The following is a 24,423-nucleotide window of genomic DNA, read 5'->3' on the forward strand; positions in this document are numbered from 1 at the left end:
CTTCGTTTTACTTGAGGGAAAATGTCCCCCCAAGTGTCACACATTTGGCAGTTCACTGACAACACTAAAAGCCCTCCCATTTCTGGTGTTGATTAGTAGTTTTAAGATCTTCTTAGAGTTTCTTGTAAGTCAGTTGGGTGAAATTTCTGATATTTAAATGGGTCGCTGGTCTTCAGTACTTTATTTTGCTTGAGCGAAAGTGTCACTCATAGTAGTTGAATGTCACTCATAATTCCACTGAAATTATGAAAATGTCACACATAAGCAATCAGAAACCTTGGCAGCTATGTCCCTATGTATATAGAGATACATCTAATCACTAGTATACGCAGTAGACCTTTGTACTATCTACCATTCCTATGTGACTCTTAGAGTATATCAATTCGTATCCCTTCCATGAAAGACTTTATTACCTTTACAAAAAAAAATTCTGTTTGTATCTCCTCCTTGTGTGACTCTATAACTTGTACATTTGCAATTTGTTTCTGTTTGTATCGTGTATGCAACGCATGTAATCCTAAACCTTTATGTATCGCAACTGGTTCTTATGTAAAGCGCTCTGACACCTTCGGGTATTGTTCGTGCTATATAAAATCGCATTAAATAAATGGATTGTATTGCTGTTTTGTTCAGAGGTATGGCTGCCAGTGTCGCTGCCGTCTTAAAAAGCGGTTAGCGTTCCAGTTCTTTGGTAGCCGGATGAACTACATCGATGTTTCCGGTGTGACTTCGTGGGTGACGTTTCCGTGCTTTCAGTACTCTCGCGAGAATCAAACATAATATATTCTCGTAGCCGGTTAAGCGCAGTCTTTTGCTCTGTTCATTCGCTGAGTCAAGATGAGGTGAGGGAGCGCTTTCCTTTGAGAATGTATTTGTCTGTAGATCGCATGCTTTCCGATCCATGCGGATAGCCGGAGACCATGCGGAATGAAGTGCGCGTGCGCGCCCCCTGAAACTAGAGTGAATTTGTTTGTAGGTGGTAAAAAAAGACCACGGGTAGTATTGGTACACGTGGGCCTTCAACCGGCGCTCTCACCGCAGCATATTCACTGATCTACGAATATGAATGATTGTCCAAATTTCTCGTCTCCTATCTATTCACTCCTGTAATTTGGCTCTGCGTTACTAACCTAGTTTCGGCCCTGCACTACTCGTTTGAGCCTCGGTCCCTTTCTAATCAACGCCGCCCAAAGCCCTCGCCAACTTTTTACGGGCGTATATTCATGGATGGGCGGCGAGGTATTGCTGTAATCTCCTCTCCTCATAGCGACCCGCCAAGCCAATTTCTAGAAACATTTGAGCACGTGAGGAGGCTGGTGGGTTAGAATCTTATTACTAGCATGAGGGGCGGGGGTTTCTGCTAAGGTAAACTCAAAACATAACCTACCGAAGCTCCTGCTAAGGTCTGGTCAACTTTGCAAACGCTTCACGGACACAATCCGAAGTTCTGAGTCCTGAAACAGCAGCTTGAAAGACACATTGCACACGGGTTTCCAACTCACTCCCTTTCAACGTGTAAAATCGGCTCCGCATCGGTAAACCGTGTACGTAAAGTCAATGTCCTATTACGCCGAGATTGCGAGCGTTGACCGCTCTTTACCAGTACTATCTTCTATCACTTAAATAGGGTGTGTTATATTTTTGCCCGTGCACCTTTTGAGTATCCCCATATTTATCTGGTTAGACTTGTGGGAAGAATGTTCATTCACAGTTGCTGCTCGGGTACAACCGTAGGGATTGCGTTTATCCCATTACAAGTTGCGTTAACAGCTTTGTATAGTGTGGCTGCCTTAAGAAATTGCTAGTGATTTAACTATTTGTAAGCTTTCATTTTTTTTGTAAAACTTTCAATTAGTTACTCCTGATGCTTTCAGTCGTTTGAAACGCCCAGTCTTTCTTTTTGTTTGAAACCTTATCTATAACTGAGATGGGTGTAGCAGGGGTACAGTGCCTGCTGTAGAAAACCTGTAGTGTGATGTTTGATTTAATGTACGTGTAAAATCATGGCTGAGGCCATGCCTTCCTGAACGTTTTTTTTCTCGTCTCCTTGCAGTAGCAAAGTCTCCCGCGACACTCTGTACGAAGGGGTGAAAGAACTTCTGCAGAATTCTACGCAGAAACCCCGCAAGTAAGCCCATATTTACTATTAGAAGGGGGCGGGTGTCATGAATAGATGTTGAAGTGGGAAAGGTTTGTCTGTGGCTTTCACATATCTCGCATCTTGGGAATGTTCTTAAACTAGACTTTTGCAAATGTATGTTGTAATTTTAAGTGTCTTGTACCATTTAATGTAACTGACCGGTGTATTCAATATAAAGAAATGGGGGAGCCCAGTGCAGGACCTGGGGATTAATACTGAGCGAAAAAGTGGTTCTGCCACTAAAAAATCCAAAACTATTTTTATACAATTATGTATCTCCAAATGGATGAGAACAGTCCACAAATGAGAGCGAAATGTACCTTATGTCCGAACCAAGAAGAGCAAAAACTCTTATAATAATCTTCCCAGGAATTTTTTTCAGTATTTTTGGAGGATGGGTGTAAACTTATTTCAATACATATATTTACATACACACAGAACAGTTCTTCTGAGAACATTTAGGACTTAGATGAGCACAAACTAAAATATTTACATGTCACAACACATTGCACAAAATAAATGGACATGTACTACAAAGAAAAATGATATCTGAACACAGTGCGAAGTCTTAAGAAAGAAATATCGGCCCAGTGAGTGATTATTTAAAAAATTGGTTTATCCTGGGTGATCATCAGCACTTGGCAATAAAGAGTTGACACCTGAAAAATGCGCAATATTATAACCGCCTCGGTGGGGTCTTCCTCGGAATTAACTGGAAGATGTGTAGCCTTTGTGGGGCTTCCACCCGGTTTATTCGTGGTACGGCTAGTCGCGTGCTATAAGTGAACTGGTCACTTCTAAGATTAATATTGTATGCCATTCCTCTGGCACACGGGGCTCCATGTGGAATTATCTTGAGAAAAAGGATGGTGACTCCAAAGGGCCTTCCGCCTCCTCACACGGCCCTCCTATCGTCTTCACATGCTTGTTAATCGCCTTTTGGAACTGCTTGGATTTTAAATGTTTCCTTCTCCTCAGAGCGACTGGCAATCCTTGTCCCCTGTATCTGTTCGTATAAACAGTTTACCCATGGAATCCTAAACGCCGGAGAAATGGCATACAAGATTAATCTTTGAAGTCAACAAATCACTTTTAGTACGCGACTAGGACTACCGTGCCACAAATAGGTGACAGGGTGGAAGCCCCACAAAGGCTACACACAGATCTTCCAGTTAGTCCTGAGGAAGATCCCACCGAGACGGTTGTAATAGCACGCATTTTTCAGGGGTCTAAACGTAGACTCTTTATTGCAAAGTGTTGATGATCACCCAGGATAACAAACCAATTTGATTAATCACTCACTGGGCTGATATTTCTTCTTTTTTTTCCTCAACTTTGCTCTCATTTGTGGACTGCTCTCATCCATTTGGAGATACATAATAGTATAAAAATAGTTTTGGAGATACATAATAGTATAAAAATAGTTTTGGATTTCTTAGTGGCAGAACACTTTTTCGCTCAGTGACCGGTTTATTCAAGCTAACAGCCTGTTGCCAACATTATCTTTATGTGGACATTTTTTTGTAGTGCTGTTGTGGCTTTTACTATAGTACTAGTTCGTGCAATTGGATGGATGTTTTGTGGGTGACTGTTTAATTGCTGGTTACTGTATATAGAAAATGTCGGGCTTCCCATGGTCTAATTAATATGTAATGTTCAGGGGTATGTCGGCTCTTGATGAATAGTACGCACATTTTGATGCCTGATTGGTCTAGCTGCAGCAGGTGAGGCAAGATGTGTGCAATTTAAGGCACTTGGTTTAGAAGGTGGTATGGTAATGAGTTCAACATGGTTCAGAAAAGATTTGCTGAAAGTATATATAAAGTTTTTTTGTGGCCTTGACTTCTTTACATTGATAGTTTTTTCTTTTTTCTAGGTTCTTGGAAACTGTGGAGCTGCAGATTAGTCTGAAGAACTATGACCCTCAGAAGGACAAGCGTTTCTCAGGCACAGTCAGGTTCGACATAATCTCTGATTCACCCAGCCTTCTGCCTGCACTTCAACCATTTTGTCACGTATACCACCCCTCTCAATCTTGTTTCAAATGGTTACTGTTTGTGTAACCAGTGGGGTGCAGTGCAGAACCGCCCGGGTAGTTCAGACCACCCACATCAAAGTGGGCATGGCTGGACGGACCTCCACCCTGGGTCTTAAAACATGAGGGGAGGTGAAGGAAGGCTTTTGCTAACCTCACCGACCATTTGTTTAAACTGTGCCCTTATGGAGGATAGAGATGTTAGCAAGTGTGGTAAGACTTTTCTGAAAATACTCCTTTGCCTTAGACTTGGTGGTTTTCTGTTAGTAATGTTCCTCCTTTTCAACAGGCTCAAGTCCTGCCCCCGTCCCAAGTTCTCAGTTTGCGTCCTGGGAGACCAGCAACATTGTGATGAGGCCAAGGCTGTTGACATGCCCCACATGGACATAGAAGCACTGAAGAAGCTCAATAAAAACAAGAAGATGGTAAAAAAACTGGGTGAGTGAAACACGTGCACATGGTTCACTTTAGACTACTGCAGAATTTGAAAATTCAGGCAGTGGGTGTCTAATTGGGCACAACTAGCGGAACTGTGACAAGCGGCCATGAATTCGGCTGCAGCCATTAGTGAGAAACTATGAACTAGTGTTCAAGTGCCGTTGGGTGTGCTGAATGGTTCTCTAGAGGCATGGTCCATTGTGTGCACATTTTAGGCTATCCGTTGTGACATTGTGGGGTTTAATGCCTTTTTGATTTGTTCTGATGCTCGTTAAGTAACATTTTCCCTGATGGGTGTGGAATTTAATAAAATATCTACTTGTCCATGGTGCAGGTTGCTTCGAAAATCTACTTGCCCTGTAAAAAAAATCCACTTGTCCCTTTTGGTGCCATGTATTTCGGCGACAAATTACGACTGCAATCTCATTATGAGGTCTGATGTAGCCTCTGGTTATGCCAGTGCTCCTACCATAGTGCTTGAATGCTTGCAAATCCCCTTATGTTGCCATTTTTCCGCAGATCTACATACTGTGGCTGAAGATAGTTGTTAGTGGTAAGCAATACTTCGAGGGTTTGAATGCCCTTTAGAATCTCGGGGCTCAAAATCATAAAAATTGCACTAGGCCTGCTGGTCTGGTAATGTGAAACATATATACTTTACCTAACTGAAATGCACTTGCCCACTGAGACTGAAAGCCTAGCAAATGTGGCAAATTAGCAAGATTGAATAGCATTTTTATTGCTCACTCACTTTGTGAGTAATAAAGATGCCTTTAAATATTGCTATTTTTTCACATCTGCTCTGCTTTTAGAGGCAGAGGTCAAGTGTCAGTTTGTCTTCCTACTCACCAGAAAAGGTGTGAATAGCTCGTCCTTATTGAATTTGACTGGCAAGTGCAAGCGGGTGAGTGGATTTTTTGAGCCCAGAGTCTGCAAACCTACTTGTATGTTTTAAAGGTTTTCAACAACTCTTTAATCTTTTCCCATACAGAGAAATGTTGAAATGTACTCCGGAACAATGGCAGACATGCCTCTTTTTCCAGAGTTGGGGGGTAAAAAGTGGTTGAAGGGAAAGTGAACTAGCAAACACTCAGATTTTCGCTTGAGCAAATCTACACATGCTTATTCTGAAATGCAGTTCACAAATTTTCTAGGTGTACTATTTCTTGTGTTCTTTAAATTCTTTGGAATTCGCAAACACTGTATAGCTTAATGCTAGGACCTATACCACAACAGCGTATACCATCGGTACACTATTGTGACTTTCTTTCATAATTGGGCCCCTAATATAGTCTGGCGTTTACCATGACCTTTTGCTTTTATTGAAATTCTGTTTCGGCTGGCTTCACTGAGTGACAGCATTCTGCTCTTTTGCAAGGAGCATATCTTAGAAAGTAGTATTCAGTGGCAGTAACTACAGTGGCAGTGTGTTTTTTAAGACAAAACACAATTTTTGCTTTTGCCAATGTTTATAATGGTGAGGGCCTGGCAGCTCCGCACCCATATGGTTTTTACAAAAACCATGTCCAAACAATTCACACTGACAACTAAAAAGATGACCAATTTCAGACCACCTAGCTTTGCCAATGATTTTTGTTGCCCCATAATCTTATTGAAACTGCTACACTGATTTTCCATTATGAATATTTTTGGGGAATACTGGCATGCATCAACACATGTTACTAAATGATGCTGCAAAGAAATGCTACCTGACATTTTCCAGTAGTTCAGCAAAACATTTTTTTTCCTGATGGCTTTCAAAATAGAATGTTAGTACAAAAATGCAAATCTAGTTTTCAAGCTTCTGTAAATATTTGCTTCAAATTAGAGCATTCTGGGAGCATTATACATAGCCTTGGATTGCTAAACTTTGAAAACTTGAATTCACATTTTTATACTGTAACTACGGTCAGTAGTGCAGTTGAGCTTACAAAACTGTCTTAGTGCTCACCCTAATAAAGGCTTTCTATAAAAAAACATACATGCAAGTTTGAACAGCATTAACATATGGACAAAAATATTAACTTTACTGCATGCAGTGCCCTTTCCTGATCCAGAATGTGGTACTGCAAATTTGCACCCAAAGTGTTTGTGCTGCAAGGGGTTGGGCCTACTTGTTCAAGGACAAAATACACGTGAGAACTTGTTGCACTTGACCTCAAACAATGTCCTGAGCGTCGGGCTATAGTAATTGCACATCCCTGCCTGAGTATACATCTGTTCTAATTTCAGCTAAGAAGTATGATGCCTTCTTGGCATCAGAGTCTCTGATTAAGCAGATACCCCGTATCCTGGGACCTGGTCTTAACAAAGCTGGAAAATTCCCTTCGCTCTTGACCCACAATGAAAACATGGTGGCAAAGGTTGATGAAGTGAAATCCACCATCAAGTTTCAAATGAAGAAGGTAAGCTTTCGAAATGGAGTAATTCAGATGTGGATCGTAGGTTGTCGTAAAATATTGTAGTTACTGAGAACTGCAGCAGGTACAATATCTTAAAACTTTTATAAAGTGATGTTACCTTGGAACGCTGTTCAGATAATTGTTGGAAAAATAGTTGGTCTAGTCTGGTCTATAGTTAATTGCAACCCCATTCCTTTGTGAAGATAAACAATAGTGGTTTGCGAGAATTTCTGGAATCATTAATAGTTTGGCTTAGATCCAGAGGTTGGGGTTAACGGATATTCCACAAACTGGGTCACATTAATCCACTTGTTTTATCTTAAACTAGCTGCGTAAATATTGGGTAGTGGACAGACAAAAAAACATTTATCAGCTTTCAACAGACTGGGCTGTCATTGGGGATATAGGTGGTTTTCAGATTTAACTTTTTAGTGTTGGTGGCATGTTTTTGGTTTTTTTGATCATCTCATAAAGGCTAGGGCTGTTGTGATTTGGATATTCCCCTTTTGCCTTTTCTTAGCTTGTATCTAAATCGGATCCCTTTTATAGCCCCCAAAATTATTGCTATATTGGTACATTTTTGGCTATTTTGAACGCATATTTTTCTGTCCATCTAGGTCCTCTGCCTCGCAGTTGCTGTTGGCCATGTTAAAATGACAGAGGATGAGCTGGTGTACAACATCCATCTTGCCATTAACTTCTTGGTCTCACTGCTGAAAAAGAACTGGCAGAATGTGCGGGCTCTGTACATCAAGAGCACAATGGGGAAGCCCCAACGCCTGTATTAAGCCCTACATTGACGGAATAAATTTTTATAAAGCTTGAATGTCTTTAAATTTGATAATCGTATGCTTGATGTAATGGTTTCTCAAGGTCTGCCTGGCAAAGTGGTAATGGATGTAGATGTATTGCTTACTTATCTGTGCACTCGATACTTCATGTCCAAATTTGTCTAAAAGAGTGACATCCAAACTGTTTAAGCCTGGTGTCTGCACCTGCAGTCATTCGTATCGCCGCAGCAGGTGGTGAGCATACAAGACTGGATCTGGTTCACCTTGCAGCAATAACTCTTGCAGCCATGGTAATGTCTGTCAAGTCCTGCACGAATGTCCTTAACTGAGGCTGGCATGTTCATTTTGAGTGGGGTCATGTTGGGGCATTTAGCTTGAAGTATTTTGAAGTTTTATGGGTTAAGCCAGTCACTCAAGGCACTGTGGCAGCTAAAAGGTGTCCTGAAATGTAGACCGCTCAGTGTATCTTATTTCTACATTTCATGAGGCAACATTTCGCTAATTCACCAAAATTCAGGAAATGCTGTCAATTTCAAATTAATTGATAAATTGGCTCATTAAAAAACGGAGTTTCAGATCAATAGAAAAGTTTCAATTTTACTGCAAAATTGAAATAAAGCGTTAGTGCGAAGGCACTCAATGAAAATTATACCAAGAATGCAAAAATCTGAAACTAGTCCAAGTCTTTAATGGGTAGGAAAGTACGAAAAATGACTGCATTTCTAGTAGAACTGGAGAATTCTCTGCACCCACACATGAAAGGTGTTTATACATTTCTGCTTTTAAAAATTGCAGAATCTGCTGACTAGTTATCAGCAAATAATGTAGCATTTCATCAGCAAATCTGAGAGCATGAAAAATAAGTCCTTAACTCCAAAGCACTAACCTACTCGTTGAATAAGTATTCAGCACCCTTTGCTAATGTTGTCCGAAGATGATAAAAGAAAACTATGAATAATGGCATGAGTGAATGGCCACAGTGAACCGTCCTTGGTAAATGTTTCGAATTGACAGTTTGAGCATACCAGCGGAATTAAACCAATACATCTCAACTTGACAGTGATGCAGAGTTGGGGGTAGAGAAGGTGGAGGGCATGGGGAAAGGAGTGACTGGTGATTTCCATCTTTTATAAGATGGTGTTTTTATCAGGACTGTGGTATAAGTTAATGTACCAAAAAAAGCAGTAATACACAGAAAATTTGTTTCAAAAGCAACCATACTATATACTGGATGTAAACGCCCCACCCAGATTATTCCATGTTCACTAAAGTACAATACGGTTTAGTCCTATATTATACCCGAACATTTTCCTGGGCGGATTTAGGGAGTACATTTTACTGAGTGGATTGAGTCTTGATTTCCTGCTGGAATTGGGAGTGATTCAATACAGATGTAACTTATCCCCTTCCTATGCAAATCTCGGACCATGGGATGTAACCTAGTCAGGCAGTACAGATTTTTTTTGTTCAGGACCGATGTATAGATCTGAATCTTTCTTCACGCAAAACTTACCTTTTTCTTACTCTTCTTAACCGCTAGCGGGTTTTCCCGCTGTGTGCAGATTTTTGAAAAACGTGCGGTTTGTGACCAAGCCAGCTCGTCATCCGCGTAGCGCAGGTAACGCCCATGACGAGCTGGCTTTGTCATCAGCGCGGAAGGGGTTAAGGAGCTTCCTCCTAGGGGTCTCTTGGTTCATTTAGTCTGGGACGCGATTCAATAGGAAACGGAGCATCTTTAGTTCTCTTGCCTCATTTATTCTACTCCCTGAATCAGTGTCATGCTCTAGCGCAGAGTATCTGGCCACCTGATCAGAATATTTATTTCCAATACTGACCAGATCTTATTCAGCCATATAGGCTTGCTCCTCATTACTGGTCAATTGACTGTTGTGCTGAGCTGGTGTACGAGTTAGCAAATCTCAACAGTGTGAAATAAACCCAATTCACCTATATATCATCACTTAGTTCAATTGCAATAGATAATGTTGCAATTTTTTCAAACAGCCAGGAAGACTTACAGCTACTGCATCCACCACAGGTGATGGCCTCCTGATTCCCCATGTTTGTGTAAACATTACATGTGCACACCTTTTCCATGACAAAAGGTTACACTCCAAAATTATAATTAGGCATTCATAAAGTATATGCATTACATAAACTTTATCTGAAAACATAGTCAAATGGTACTGGATCTTGGGTGTAACTTGAGGCCACCCTTACTAGCTGTTTTGATACGGAAGAAAAGTTTGGAATCGGATGACAAGCCAACCATCCCCAAGCACAGCCTCTACTCTGGGTGGTAGGAGGATTCACTTACAGAATTGTTTTGAGATTTGAATTGTTCCCCTTGTCTACATCAGATGGCAAGATTAACCACTTTTTGCTTACCTTGTGGCCATTATCTACTAAATCAATGCAGAAGAGAAACTCATTTTTAGTCTTGGATGCAACCAAGTAGATTATCGATATATTGGCCAATGACTGAGTTACTGGGCAACCTTACATTTTCTAGGTGTTACTTCAGGAATTGACTAAAAATTGAAGGACTTTCAGTATACCCTTGTGGGATCTGAGGATTTATTTTCAAATGTGGAGCGCAAATAAGTATTGACTGTCCAGGGCAAAACACTCAGAATAAGTTAATGACTATGCCATTCTGCATCTGATGGAATCTAGAATAGGATTACTGCTGGAATGGGATCCCTTTTTTATTTCTTAATTCCTGCACTATTCTCCATTAACCACTTTTTATTCAGACCCCTTAGGGTTTATTTAGCAGCTTTGAGTGGCAAATTACGCTGCAAAAAACTCAATTCATAGTATTTCAGCGGTGGGCAAAGAATGTGCCTGCCACCAAAATACAGAAGGCTTGTGCTCTGTCAATGCTGGAGAATGTGCTATGTCAGTTTAACTTTGCAGTCTCCAGCAGCGCGGAGCCTAGAACCGGAGTGTGACTGATACCAAAGAGCAGATTACAATATGAAACCTGCTCTTTTTGACAACTTGTGTGGCAGGGGTGAAGGGCCGGGAGGGGGTGGCTGAAGAGAAGGTTGAGGATAGATAAAACTAGCATTGGCAATGCCAATTGGGCTCTGCATATTGAGTTTAGTGAAGTAGTTGCTATTATAGATATATTAACACCATCAATGCTAGAGATTCATCCTCCATGCGGATGATCGATGAATCCCATTGTTCATGACGACATGAGCTCGTCATGAGCACACATGCAGTGTACTGCATGGAAGGGGTTAATATACTGAGTTCAGCATTGGATGAATGTTAGCAGGTTAGCAATGACTTTAGAAGTAGCAGAATAGTAATGCAGCAGTTTTACTAGTAAAGCAGGTACAGCATAAGGAATAGGGTAGTGATAGCAGTTAAGTTACCAGTAGAGCAGTGAGAAGTTAGCAAGAGTATTAATAGTAGTGTTAGTAAAACAGCAGTTATAGTAGTGCACAGACATGCTGCTGGGGAGGCTACAGGCCAGTGCATGCACATGCAGGACCAAATGGGTACTCACTGTTACAGGGCCACGCACCTTCACGATGGTTCAGGCAGCGGCATTGCTCCTGTAATGCACCCTGTCATCTTGTGAAGTCCAGGCAGGCTGGTCCACCATGCCTCCACGCCCTCAATAGTAGTGAATGGGATGCAGTTAGTCTGGTTTGTTCTGCACATTGTCTGGCTCCCACCAGGGCGAGCAGTTAATGGTGCACAATGAAAGATGTGCCCACTGTGCTCATAATTACAACTGCGGGAGCGGCGGTCCCTGGCGGAAGACCACTGCGGATGCATGGGGCAAGTCTCCGTGCAAAGCGGGAAGCTGGGTAGGCCGCAGCGCAAACTCCCCTTTTAGGCCACGGCTCCACAGCAGAGAGTTGTATTTGACTTTGGCTTCAGTCAGGCAGGCCCGGGTCATCTTGTCGCCACCGCACTCCCAGCCAGCAGTCCCAGGTACAGCTCCGCAGGCCCCACAGATAATCCACCGGTCTGCGGCCGAACGCCTCAGCTAGGATATGTTCCTCGGTCCAAGAGTGGCTCAGGGAAGAAATCACATTGACGGCCCTGGGACCACGTGGGTGTGACCAGCAGGAAGGGCTGGGTTCGGCCGGGCGTACCTGGGGAAGTGAGATACCAGGTGTGGTTTGTGCTATGGGGAGCTCCGGAGTAGGCTGGCGTTGTGCAGTAAAGCAGTGGATGGCGAGCAACATTGAGCAGAAAGCAACAACAAAAAGTTCTGCCAACCAACTATCAAAAGAGTTGCTTAAGTAAAGTGGCTGATAGGCATGGAAGGGTAAACATGACGTCATGGCAGTAAAGAGGCAGGACTAATGTGCCGGCAACCAATCTGAACGCAGCATTTCAGATTTGAGCCAATCAAAAGGATGGGCAGAAAGAGTGCAGAGCTTCCCCCACGATAACTGTATACAGCATCTCGACGATACTGCGCTGCCTAGCCGAGACCTAAAAAGTAAGAAACATGAAGAAAAACATTGGATTGTTGGAGCAGAAGGCTTATACTTGCCATTATAAAGCCAGCCATTATCAACCCTGATCTACTTCATGGTTTTCAAGGGCGCTCCAACATTCCAATGGTATAATATAGCCTTAGAGCCCACTGGAGTGGGCTTTACTGGCTATTAAAATCCCGCTCCAGCTTTGCGAGTGCCTTTCATAACATTTCAATGTTCTCATAAAAGTTATTGCAAGTCTTTCAAATGATGTGGGGGCTTACTGTCCCACCCTAAAGTTCTCGCATTTATTAGCTACAGCACATGAGAAGTGTCAGATCCTGCTTGCTGGATGACAAAGCTGGAGAAAAGACAGCATATGGTCACCTTGAGAATTCACAAATTAATTTTCTAATCTATGATAAAGACAACAATTGTGACTAGGCAATAGCTGTGGTCACATTAAAGAATGGTACAAAAAGGACTGGCCTTTGCCAATAGACATGTCGTGGACAATTTGCCAAATATTTTTGTCCCTGGTACAGGTAGAACGGGGGGCAGGTGGTAGGACTGAGTGACTGTTTTGCTCTCTTGAATGCACCCTGGAAATCCACAATTGTGATTTCCAGCCTTTGTTAATAATCTCATAAGAGTGAACCAGGTTTTGACAATTTCACGCTGCATTTGATAGTGTTGCAAAAACCTACTCTCTGGTCTAAGTTACTTATCTATTTATTGAGGATTGTTTCACCACTCACAAGCTTTGTCAGGATTCTCCCTTTGGAGGGGGGTTGTCAGCACACAGAGAACTGTACTCCGCTTCCCTTCCATTTTGTGAATATCTGGTGGTCCTTTAACCATCTAGAATCAAGTGCAGTCTAACGATTGCCAGAAGGCTAGGAATAATGGACTGCCAAAGCAACTGTGTAGCCTGCATGTGTACTGTACCTTAACTTATAAGAATTTTTAAGTAGAAGAAAAAATAAATTAAGTTCAAGTTCAAAAAAACAGTTTATTTAGATTGATAGAGCGCGCGGGTCACCCGACCAATAATTTCGCCACTTCCGGCTTCGGGCCCATATATTTCAAATCACCATATACATTGATCGGATGACCTCACGGTCTACTATCAATAATTTGTGAATTCCTTTCGTTATTCTCTAAAGTACCCGACTTACCATCCACCGATGCAGGTACCTATGACCACAATGGATCAGGGAGCTAGTTGTAAAAGGAAAGGCAGCAAAATACAAACCCAACAAATAACATTCAAACTCCTTGTAAAATGACCACGGACAACTGGAAGTTTTAAAATCTTTATCTAATTTAGTAAAATTCAGAGAGGATCAAATTCACAGTAATTAAGCAATCGATAAACAGAATAACATAAAGTACACAGCTAAATAGTAAATGAGTCAGTGCAACCATTTACAAGCTAATGGAACCAGGGCACATTAAAAGTGAAGGACCAGAAATCAGAACGTTTAAGATGAATCATTAAAGATGGGATAGTCTTTGATTAGGACTAGTATTCTGAAATTATTTCAAGAAATGAGACAGGATTTCTGGACATATATATCTATAGGAGAGACAATGAAGAAAAACACACTATGCATCAAGGCAAAAGTTCTTTAGACAGTTTAAGTAAGGATATTCTAGACCATATCAGGAAATGACAAACTGCAATGCAAAATATAATTTCTAACAGGTAGGGTAACATAGGAACACGTCATGAAATAAATGCAAATGACTTTATGATTCAATTGTTGCGGAAAAACATGGAAAATTAACATATGCAAAGGTATGTCTTTATTAAAGCAAAAGACAGAAATTCAGAAAGGTGCAAGATTCAGAGTTTTCAGAGTGATATTTACCTAGACTGGTGTGGAAACCAAACCCTGGCCACGGGTCAGTTAAGGACAGGAAACCCTCAAGGAAGGATACCCCTCAATGGACAGCAGGTGCAGAACGGACACCCAGGACAGGACAGGAAGACCAGATTAGGATCAGGACAGGACCGTCAGGACAGGAACCCTCAGGACAGGACCGGCACCCGCAGTTCGGAAGCAACGCCTGCGCTCCACCCTCTCTGCAGCTATCGATCACGACCCCGATTGGGTCAGCGAACTCCCAGCAAAGTGCTTCCGCCAGCACTTTAAGGTTTAGTAAAACCTTAGTCTATGGTCAATTTTCGGACAGAGTGCTCCGCAGTACTCTGTATCAGGTCACCTATTGAGTGCGTTGGGTCAGTGACAGGTCAGCTAAACCAGACAAGTCGGACAATTTCCCTAGGTGAACCCAGGGTAGATCTACTGTTTTGGGACGGTGTACCACCCCCCAATGTTGCAAAGTGTCAGAATCCCTCAATTTGGATTGGTCCTAAGGTAGGATTTGGGTAACACACCAATCAGAACAGACTATTTGGAGGCCTACTTTGCATCTCTGGGTACCGCCTAGCGAGATTGGGGTTCCCATGGGAAGCTGTACAGCAAACAATAGCGCAACACACAATGTATCATATAAGGAGCAACTTTCTCCATTCTCGTAGGGCAGAGGTGGCTTTCCCATGAGCATCTTGACTGTGGCTGCCAGCTGGCTGAGTTCCACTGTCCAATGTTGCCACCTTTCAGTGCACCACGAGTATGCGCAGAAGGGACCTTCAATATGGCTCCCAACCGGTTCGGGCCCCCATTCCCCGCAGTACATGAAAAGTAAGCGAGAACAAATTAATACATAGAAATAAATGAATGCATTACATGTCATAATTTTGTACTTCATTCTTATCACTATAAAAATATACTATGCAATTAGAAATTAGCAAAATATACACTGTCACAAGAGCAACTGCACGAACAGCACCACGTTATTGCCAAAGCTGCGTATTACGCATGCGCACCCTTTCCCACCAAACTTATAACTATGTCAGGTCACGTGAGTGTGACTGACGCATGCGCAGAAGCAATTTTCCAAGCGGCGGCCATGTTTTAGGAACACTGATTAGTTGTATTAGAAATACACATAGGCAAGCTTCATCTACTTCGTTCATATATGAAAAATAAAAGATTAGTAAGACGTACAAATTTTATTAATTGATTACACACAGGCGAGGTTCATGACTCGAGCAAGTCCCGATGCGAAGCTTGCTCTATCAAGATAATTGTCCATAAAACATTCTAAACATTACACATTAATTAAAACCTTTAAATGAACCTCCCTCCTCACCACCCCACCCCATTTCATTCTTTGAAATTCTGTTTAGCAGATCGTAGGAACCGAGCAATCCCAACCTAAGTATTGCATCTCGGACAGCAACTTTACCGCCTTGTCCCTACGAAGAGCATCATATTTATAAAACAAAGGTCTTAAAAACTTAATCCGATTTGCAAGATAAAAAACAGTCCATAAGAATATGCGTAATAGGGCAGGGACAAAGACCACTATTATTCTGCACCTCTATCTTATATGGGTGGGATGAATAGATTGGATTTCATCCCATCCGAACCCTTAAGATTTCTTTTCTCAAACCTGGATCTGGTAACTGATGAGTAAGGGAAAATACAATCCTGGCCAAGTGAAGGTAACGAGAAGCTAATAGATGGTTTCTTCTCTAAATATAATAAATCACATTTTTGCGAATCATTAGCAGCAGATTCTCTCAATACTCGTTTGCCTGGGAAAGTGAGCCAGGTTGTGACTGTCCCACTATTTAAATGGAGATTCTTCATTAGTCATTCTGGTTCTAACGGCCTTTGCCCACGTCCTTTCGCTGCTTTGGCTCTCTTCCCAGCACAATCTGGATACTTTGGCCACCTCCTCATTCTCCAGCTGGGTGTTAAAGTATCTTAGAGCCCGAGTGGCGGCCGCCATGTTCGAAAATACCAGACTGAACTCTCTCCTTATAGCCTGGACCATGATACCTTGTGGGAGTGATAGAAGTCTTTTAAGCACTACCCCTTCCAATCTGTCCCATTCGTAGGTTGGGTCGAGAGAAAATATCTCTCCTCCATACAGGCCTATTGGTGGAATCTTCCCTTCTTAGGCCTTTAATTGTGGGATATGCGATAGGCCCCCAAATCTACCATTAAATCCAGATAAACAGCTTGCCTGCAAAAGGGCCTTCCTGCTAGTGGCATCCCAATGCGCACCCCAATTTAGATTTTTCTTAAGTTAAACCCAGATATTTATACTGTTCCACCACCAGAGAATCAAGATACCAGGAAAAACTCTGCACTTTTCCCCAAAAATCATAATTTTCGTCTTTTCCAGATTAATACAAAGCTTGTTCTGCTTACTATAAGAGGCCAATGCGTTAAGTTTCCTCTGCAGATCAATTGGAGTGTAGTCCATTAATACCCAATCATCTGCATAGAGCAGACAAGCAGTATGCTGATCCCTAATTTTAGGTGAAAAAGACTTTGATTGGGAAATGGCTGTTGGGAGATCGACCAAAAATAGACTAAACAGTAGGGGTGCTAAAACGCACCCCGGACTCAGGCCATTGTCGATAGAGATTCTTTGGGACAACCGTCCTGTCTTGTCTAACTCCACCTGAGCCCAATTGCCAGAGTGCAGGGATTGAAAAGCCCCCAGAAGGTGTAGTGGTAAGTTCCAAGCGGCAAGTTTTCCCCATAGAATATCCCTGTCAACAGAATCAAAGGCTGTCCGGAAATCTACTAAACTACACAGCCTTTGATTTTCCTCCACTGCCTTTCGAGTAATAGCCCACAAAGCAAAGCAGTGGTCTATGGTTGAATGACCCTCTCGAAAGCCCCCCTGTTCTAAAGGGATTCTCTTAGTTTTAGTGGCCCATTCTTTAATTTTGGCTAGAATGATCTTGGAGAATATCTTTAATGAGATATCCAAGAGGCTTATAAGCCTATAATGCATTGGGTCTGTACCGCTCAATTTTTTTTAAAGAATCGGTTTCACAATAGACCCCTTCCAAGTAAAGGGGTGTAGAGGCCAGACCCCACCGCCCAACTGAACAAGGTAGAATAAATTGTAGCCCACCAAACACTATGGGGCACATGCATCATTGATTTTTGCATTCGCAAACGGTGCGAATCGCAAAATTCGGCCGTTTGCGAATGCAAAAACCTTTTTGGGGATGCATCATTTTTTCCCCATTTTTCGCAATTTCAGAAATCTCAATTTTTTTGCGATTTTTTAAATTGCTATAGCATTTAAGAAATCGCAAATTTTGCGATTTCTTAAATGCCATGCATGATTTTTTTTAAAATTGCGAATTCGCAATTAGGAAGGGGAAAATTACCATGAAGTAAACCTTCATGGTAATTTGCGAAAAGTTTCAAAAATGCACAAAAGTGCATTTTTGAAACTTATATTTTACACACACACATGCCCTTGGGACGTGTGTGAGTAAAATGTACTTACGTGACATTTCAGGGGTGCAGGGGGGGGTCCTTTGGACCCCCCCTGCACCGTTGAAATTGCATTCTCATTTAGCGATTCCTTAATTGCGAATTCGCAAAATGAGAATGCCTTCCCATTGATTCCTATGGGCCTCTAGGCCCATAGGAATCAATGTAATGCGATTCCTTAATTGCGATTCGCAATTAAGGAATCGCAAATAAAGAAAATTAAGGAATCTCAAAAACTTTTGCAATTTCTTGATGCATAGGATTTAGCAATTCCTAAATTGCGATTCCTTAATTTTCGCAATTTAGGAATCGCAAAATCCTACAATGATGCATGTGCCCCCCTATTTGTTTTAATTATTACCGCCGGCACATTGTTAGGTGGTAATACATTGGTTCTGGATAGCCACTAGTGGGAGAAGTACTGCCGGGGTATGTCTGAACTAGACATCTCCTCACATTGGACTAGGCACAATCTTGCTGTAAAACGTTAGCCTGATATTGATCAACACCCAGTTCTTCTAGGAGCCTTTTAAACATGCATATTGCCACAAGGGACAACCTTAAAAAGCTCAAATGACTTTACACAGTATTCTGGGAACCAGTGCTAGGATTACTGATCAATACTGCAGTGGATGCTTTAAACTGGTGTACAGAAGAAGCACATTCTGTTTAGTTCCTTTACATGCTAGTACTAAGTAAGGACTGTCATGCAGAAGCTGCAACTATCTGCAGATTTAGGCACTTAGAATTGATCATGAAACATGAAACCTCTAAGTTTGTGATGGCTCATTACAAATGTGATCTACTGGACCACCTAAGTAACTTGGAAGGCAAACAAAGTTACAGAATTGCAAGACAATTCAGTCACTCAGTCAACCAAAAACCTTTTTTCTACTCTTAAACAGATGAATGTTAGCAACAGCTTGGTTCTGTGGATGCAAATAATCTAGGTCACCACAAATCAGAAATGCTGTGTTGTTCATATAGTGTATGTAGTTAATGTTAAACGAATGGTAAAAGCCAACGCCTACGTTAGGCAAATATAAAAGACATCCAAAACAAATTACAGTGATTGATCTCCGAGACTGATACATGAACCAGTATCTTGTTGATGAGATTTTTAAAGCCTTAACATACAAGGCTGTCCTTCTATGTTATCAGTTGACCGACTAAAAGTGCAGGTAGGCTAAATTATGAAGGTATTACCAGACTGGCAGATCTAATCTTAGTTTAAATGTATTTAACCCCAACCAGGGCAATGCTCCCTACTTAATTTGTGCATTTTATTACGTTAAGCCTAAAGGTGAAGTTAGGTGGCCGATGCCACTTTTTTTTAATTTTTAACTGTTCTTGGTGCACGACGGTGCTGGTATGTACTACTGTGTGTTACATGTCCATACTGCGAATTCCCTACCTCACAACTTACAGCTACAATATCAAGCAACGCTTATTCCCATCCAGTCAATGCAGGTATCTGACAGTAACCCATTTTTAGTCCACACACTAGCTGCAAATGGCAAACAATGTACTTTCCGAGACACGTTTTTCTTTAAAATGGTGAAGGAAATGATAAAGATGCAAAAGCGAAACTTAGGGCTGCTTATCCATCACTCAGGAAGAAACAAACCCTTTTCCGAGCATGACAGACATGGGTGAGTTTGCAAACCACATATTGCCACACGTAAGGTTCAATACATCACCTGGGAATGGCAGTTGAGGCCTGTGCACCCCACTACTAGGTTTATAATTAACAACGCACAACTGATTTTTGTGTGGTTTCTGAGGCAGTCCTGAAAACGGAGTAAAACGCTCAAATGGAAGCTGTAATGCGAGCCCAGGGATGTGCAGTTGTAGACAGCAGGGTGACACAGTCATACCTAACGAAGTTACCACAAAGGATATTTTTGAGCCCCTGAGAAAGCGGCAGCCTCAACCTCTGGCCCACGAAGTAAGGGGGGATCGTGGCACAAGGGACAGTGGGAAGGATGGCGGTGGCCGCTCAGAGTGTCTCACCTGGGCCCTGATGGTCGCCGCCCTCCGGCTCTCGGTCATGCTGCGCCATGGCCTGACCCCGCAGCGTGGTTTCTTCCGGGAGCTGTCTCCGGGGGGGCGGGGGCTGCTGCTGGCTCATCCGCCTCTCCAGGTCACAGAGCACCCTGCGGACAGAATGAGGAAGCAGATGAGCATGGAAGCAGTGGGGGGTACCCAGGCATACCGTACAGCAGAAAGGGACGTGCAGCTATGAAGAAGGGCGAGCACCTGTGAAGTGAGGGAGGGTCTAAAGAGAGGTGGAGAAGTGTGGCTCACTGGTTAGAGGAGGCAGACCTGGAAGCAGAGGTCAGCCCGGGACCAGGGTTCAATTCCCGGCTCGGCGGGGTCTTGAGTCCTAAATTGTCCATGGACTAGACAATTCTCGCTCCGGTGCCTACTCGATTCACGGGTTCACACTCTGCGACTCTGGGCAATAGCTTGCTTAATCTCCACAACGGCCCCTCGCGGCGGGATGCCTGGCTTTCACCTTGCGGATACCCTGCCGGGGTTATCTCACAGGGGAATACCAGGACGGGTTCCCTAAGCAAGCGCTTAGAAACCGCTCGGTGATTTGCGCTATATAAATTCCTGTACATTTACATTTACACCAGTGAGAGGATAGGACCATGGCCGACACCTGTGAACAGGGATAGGGGCACTTGTTACCGGGGGTAGGAGCGAAGGAAGGAGTGGAGACAAAGCACATTAATATAAAGGACGAGACACCTGCGGTAAGAACAGACACCTGAGGAAAGAGTACAAGAAACACACCTGCGAAGCGGCTGACGTGAGGGCACAGGCATGATGAGAGCAGATACAAGGGCAAAAACAACAATTGATGGACAGAATGCAGAACAATGTCATACATTCACCCCAGTACAGAGATCTGGGCCTAAATCCATCGTTATTTTGCACTCCACCCCACCCCAGTTCAGACATGGCCATATGCAAATCAGCCTTGACCCTGTGCCTCATGGGAACAGTCCAGCCTGAACTGCCAAGCCATGTCTTTCCTGGACCGGAATAAAGCATCTTAGGACTGGTTTCTGACTGTCAGCCGTCTACAGCCAAGATAGCTTGACTCCAGTGGTGCGGAGAGCATGGGACTCACGTCTGAGCATACCCATCCCACTCGGGGTGACAAATGCAAAAACAACAATTGATGGACAGAATGCAGAACAATGTCATACATTCACCCCAGTACAGAGATCTGGGCCTAAATCCATCGTTATTTTGCACTCCACACCACCCCAGTTCAGACATGGCCATATGCAAATCAGCCATGACCCTGTGCTTCATGGGAACAGTCCAGCCCAAACTGCCAAGCCATGTCTTTCCCTTGCTCACTTTGCCACTGGATTCAAGCAAGCCTGGCTGAAGACGGCTGGAATGCCAGAAACCGGTCCTAGGAAGCTTGATTCCGGTCCAGGGAAGGCATGGCTTGGCAGTTCGGGCTGGACTGTTCCCATGAGGCACAGGGTCAGACTGATTTGCATATGGCCATGTCTGAACTGGGGTGGCAGAGTGGGCTAAAGAACCATGATGGATTAAACCCAGATCTGTTGACTGGGTGTGAGTGTTTGATTGGTTCAGATGCTCCGTCCATCACCACCCCCTTTTGTACCGCTTTGTCGCCATAAGTTGGCAGGGTATGCTCAGACGTGAGTCCCTTGCTCACTTTGCCACTGTATTCAAGCAAGTTTGGCTGAAGATAGCTGGAATGCCAGAAACTGGTTCTAGGAAGCTTGATTCCGGTCCAGGGAAGGCAGGGCTTGGCAGTTCGGGCTGGACTGTTCCCATGAGTCAGAGGGTCAGACTGATTTGCATATGGCCATGTCTGAACTGGGCTGGGAGTGGGCTAAAGAACGGTGATGGATCAAACCCAATCTGTTGACTGGGTGTGAGTGTTTGATTGGTTCAGATGCTCCGTCCATCACCACCCCTTTTTGTGCAGCAGATACAAGTTCTAACAGACTGCAGATGCGTGAACTTGGCGGCACTAGGAGACCGCTCCAAAAATAACAAAAAGTGTCTCCTTCCAATCCTAATAATGCTCCCTGGTCTACGGCAAGCAGTAAATGCATGTGGCGTTTTGTCACGCATGCGTACGATGTAAGGCAGCACGCGCATGCAAGACAAATAGTGCGAATGCAACCACCATTCAAAAAGCAAACAAGCACTGAAAATGCAACCGGGCGCGCATTTATAGGAGTCCTATTGCATTTTTAACTAACCTGCAGATGTAAAAGAAGGCCCGAACAGGAGGGGGTGGGAAGGTGTTGGTGGTCGAAGAAGTCACGGAGTTTGGGAGGGAACGGGGAGAGGCAGGGGAGCAAAACAGTTTAGGAAGTAAAGGGGCTGATAGCCGAGGAAGGGAAAAAATGATGACATGCCCGTCAGGAGGTGGGATTACCAAGCCAAGCAGCAATCCCAATGCTAAAAATATGGTGCAAGCCAATCACAAATAAACCTGAAAAGTGTGCGGAGCCTCCCCCCCATACTGTATACAGCATCTCTCAACAAGACAGCGCATGCGCTGCCTAGCCAAGACCTAAAAATCAGTAGGAGACGTGGGAGGCTGGGGGTTAGTCCGCATGTGGGCACACATGTGCCAAGTGGCAGGCTAATTGCTCAGCAGGGGGCTAGCTGCATTTCAAAGGCAGGCAGCAGTCGTTTTAACACCTGAGGTCCTGTTGCTCACCCTGTCTTTACTGGCTCAGTTGCAGCACAGAGCCAGTTTTTAGGTCGAGCCTAGCTGCAGCGTGCATGCACTGCTTGCTCTGCGAGACATACTGTAATATAGCATGCATATTTGTCATTGGCTTGCGTCATTGTCCTTCAATGTCGGCTTCTGATTCGGAAATAGGCTTGTTAGTCTCTCCTTGGGACCGCTTTGACTCCATTTGTTGCCGCTCATAACTGGATCTGTTACTCGGTCTGCATTATAAGTGTGTGAGCACTACTTTGTTTATTGATACTGATGAGGACAATTGAAGCTGCTTTTGGATGCTGAGCACGGTGCCCACTTAATGGACAGCAGGTACAGTTTACATTTTATTATCGAAACTTAAATGGTGAGTGCCGACGACCGCATCTCTGCATGCGCTCTGTTTATTTTTTTTAACTTTTTATACTCAGCTCTGCAATGGGTTTTGCCTTTGTGGGACTGGACTGTTGGTATTGAAAATGTCAATGCCTTTTAATTTTTAGGTCTCGCTAGCGAACGCAGCACAGCTGATTCGCTACCGGGACTCTATAGTTGTCGCTTTGGTGCTGGAAGGGAGACAGGAGGTGGCACGCGCGGACAGGAGCTGTGCACTCCGTACGCGTGCACATCTCCTGTCCCAGAGGCTGGCAGCACGCGCATAACGCACTTTCAGTTTCCCTCCCCCGTCGGCTCCACGGAGCCAGCTTGTTTAAGAAAGGCAGCAGAGAAGCTTATTTAATACTTCTGTGCGAAGATGTAACTATTCTTCACCAAGTTCAACAAAGTGCCTTCATGTCCTGTATCTATAAAGAGAGGTCAATAATGCTGTAAAATCTGGAGAGAGGGTAAGAGTGTGTGTATTTGTGTTTGTGTGCGTGCATGCGTGTGTATGTGCGTGTTTGTGTGCGTGCATGTGTGTGTGTGCGCGTGTGTGCGTGTGTGTGTGTGCTCATGTGTCTATGAGAAAGAGTTGGTGTGCGCATGAGGTGTGGATGCAAACGAGGAAACCCACACGGCCTTTCACCATAACTACAGCTCTCCTGCCAACTAATTGTATATCTCAAGTAAGTCAAGCCCCATATCAAAATTCGAAAATTGAACTAAAATTGGAAGAAAATACAATACATCCTGTGGTCAAACTACATCAGATTACATCAGAGGACTTGCGTTGGTCTATAATAGGAATCCATTCATTCAATAATTCGGGCTGGCATTTCATGGAATCCCCTACATAGGGATTCAGGTACCGCTTAGGGTTTAAAAATAAGAGCCGCCGAATTGAGATTCTATCAAAATAAGTTCCTGCACGTATCACAGATTGTTTTTCACAAATGAAAAGTTATTAAATATTTTTATCGCAGAAATAAGCAAATAAACGAGTGTGCTGCAGACAGAGGCAGGGCTTCAACCATGGGCTTCTGTAGCCCTGGGTTGGGTCTTTAATAAGTGACTGTACCGGCAAGTGACTCCCTTTTATCAAGGCCACTGGTCACAGTAATCCACCTTCACGGGTACGAAGTGCTATACCACACACGTGAATGCATCACACGTCTGTAAAACCAAGGGGCATATGGACATCTGTGCACAGTGTTAGGTCATAGTGCAGCCGACCCTTTCTTAGAGAAGTTGAATGTAGCTCAATGTTTACGTAGCTTTACCACTACCTTCCAATCAATAGCAGTGCTGTCACCTGAGCGTTCCATTAAGAAAAAAAAAATAACGTTCAGGTGCTGGAAGATTTACCAACTCGTAGCGCCCAAAGATTAACCGCCAAAATACAGGCCGAACTCTACATTAAAACACCTTTGAAAGCACAGACATCTGTGATGTACTTTGAAATGATATCCAATACATTTCTGTGCTGTCACTTTTTATGAAAAAATTAGAAAAATGTATCTTTTTACTAAATAGTCTGGAAACATTATCAAAGGAATTTATTTATTTTTTTTATTTATATTAATAGTTTTATATAGCGCAAAGAAGACCACATATGGGTATCAGAGCTCTTTACACATTGGCAGTTAAGAAGGTAGAGGAAGTGGAAACC

General features: G+C 43.2%; 1 protein-coding gene across 1 annotated transcript; it reads left to right on the plus strand.

Moving 5' to 3' along the window:
- Positions 1-762: 762 nt before the first annotated feature.
- On the plus strand, positions 763-7,841 carry RPL10A (ribosomal protein L10a). Its single transcript, XM_078644318.1, has 6 exons — positions 763-842; positions 2,054-2,128; positions 4,017-4,097; positions 4,465-4,613; positions 6,846-7,018; positions 7,633-7,841. The coding sequence occupies exons 1-6, from the start codon at positions 838-840 to the stop codon at positions 7,801-7,803; spliced, it is 654 nt and encodes a 217-aa protein (XP_078500444.1). The 5' UTR covers positions 763-837; the 3' UTR covers positions 7,804-7,841.
- Positions 7,842-24,423: the final 16,582 nt, after the last annotated feature.

The sequence above is a fragment of the Lissotriton helveticus genome, chromosome 5_1 (genome assembly GCF_964261635.1).
Source record: "Lissotriton helveticus chromosome 5_1, aLisHel1.1, whole genome shotgun sequence".
NCBI lineage: Eukaryota > Metazoa > Chordata > Amphibia > Caudata > Salamandridae > Lissotriton > Lissotriton helveticus.

Bases quoted from the DNA above. Each gene is read 5' to 3' on its own strand.
- RPL10A (XM_078644318.1), top strand. The intron at 2,129-4,016 runs GTAAGCCCATAT...TCTTTTTTCTAG, and splicing joins TCTACGCAGAAACCCCGCAA to GTTCTTGGAAACTGTGGAGC. The intron at 4,614-6,845 runs GTGAGTGAAACA...TTCTAATTTCAG, and splicing joins GAAGATGGTAAAAAAACTGG to CTAAGAAGTATGATGCCTTC.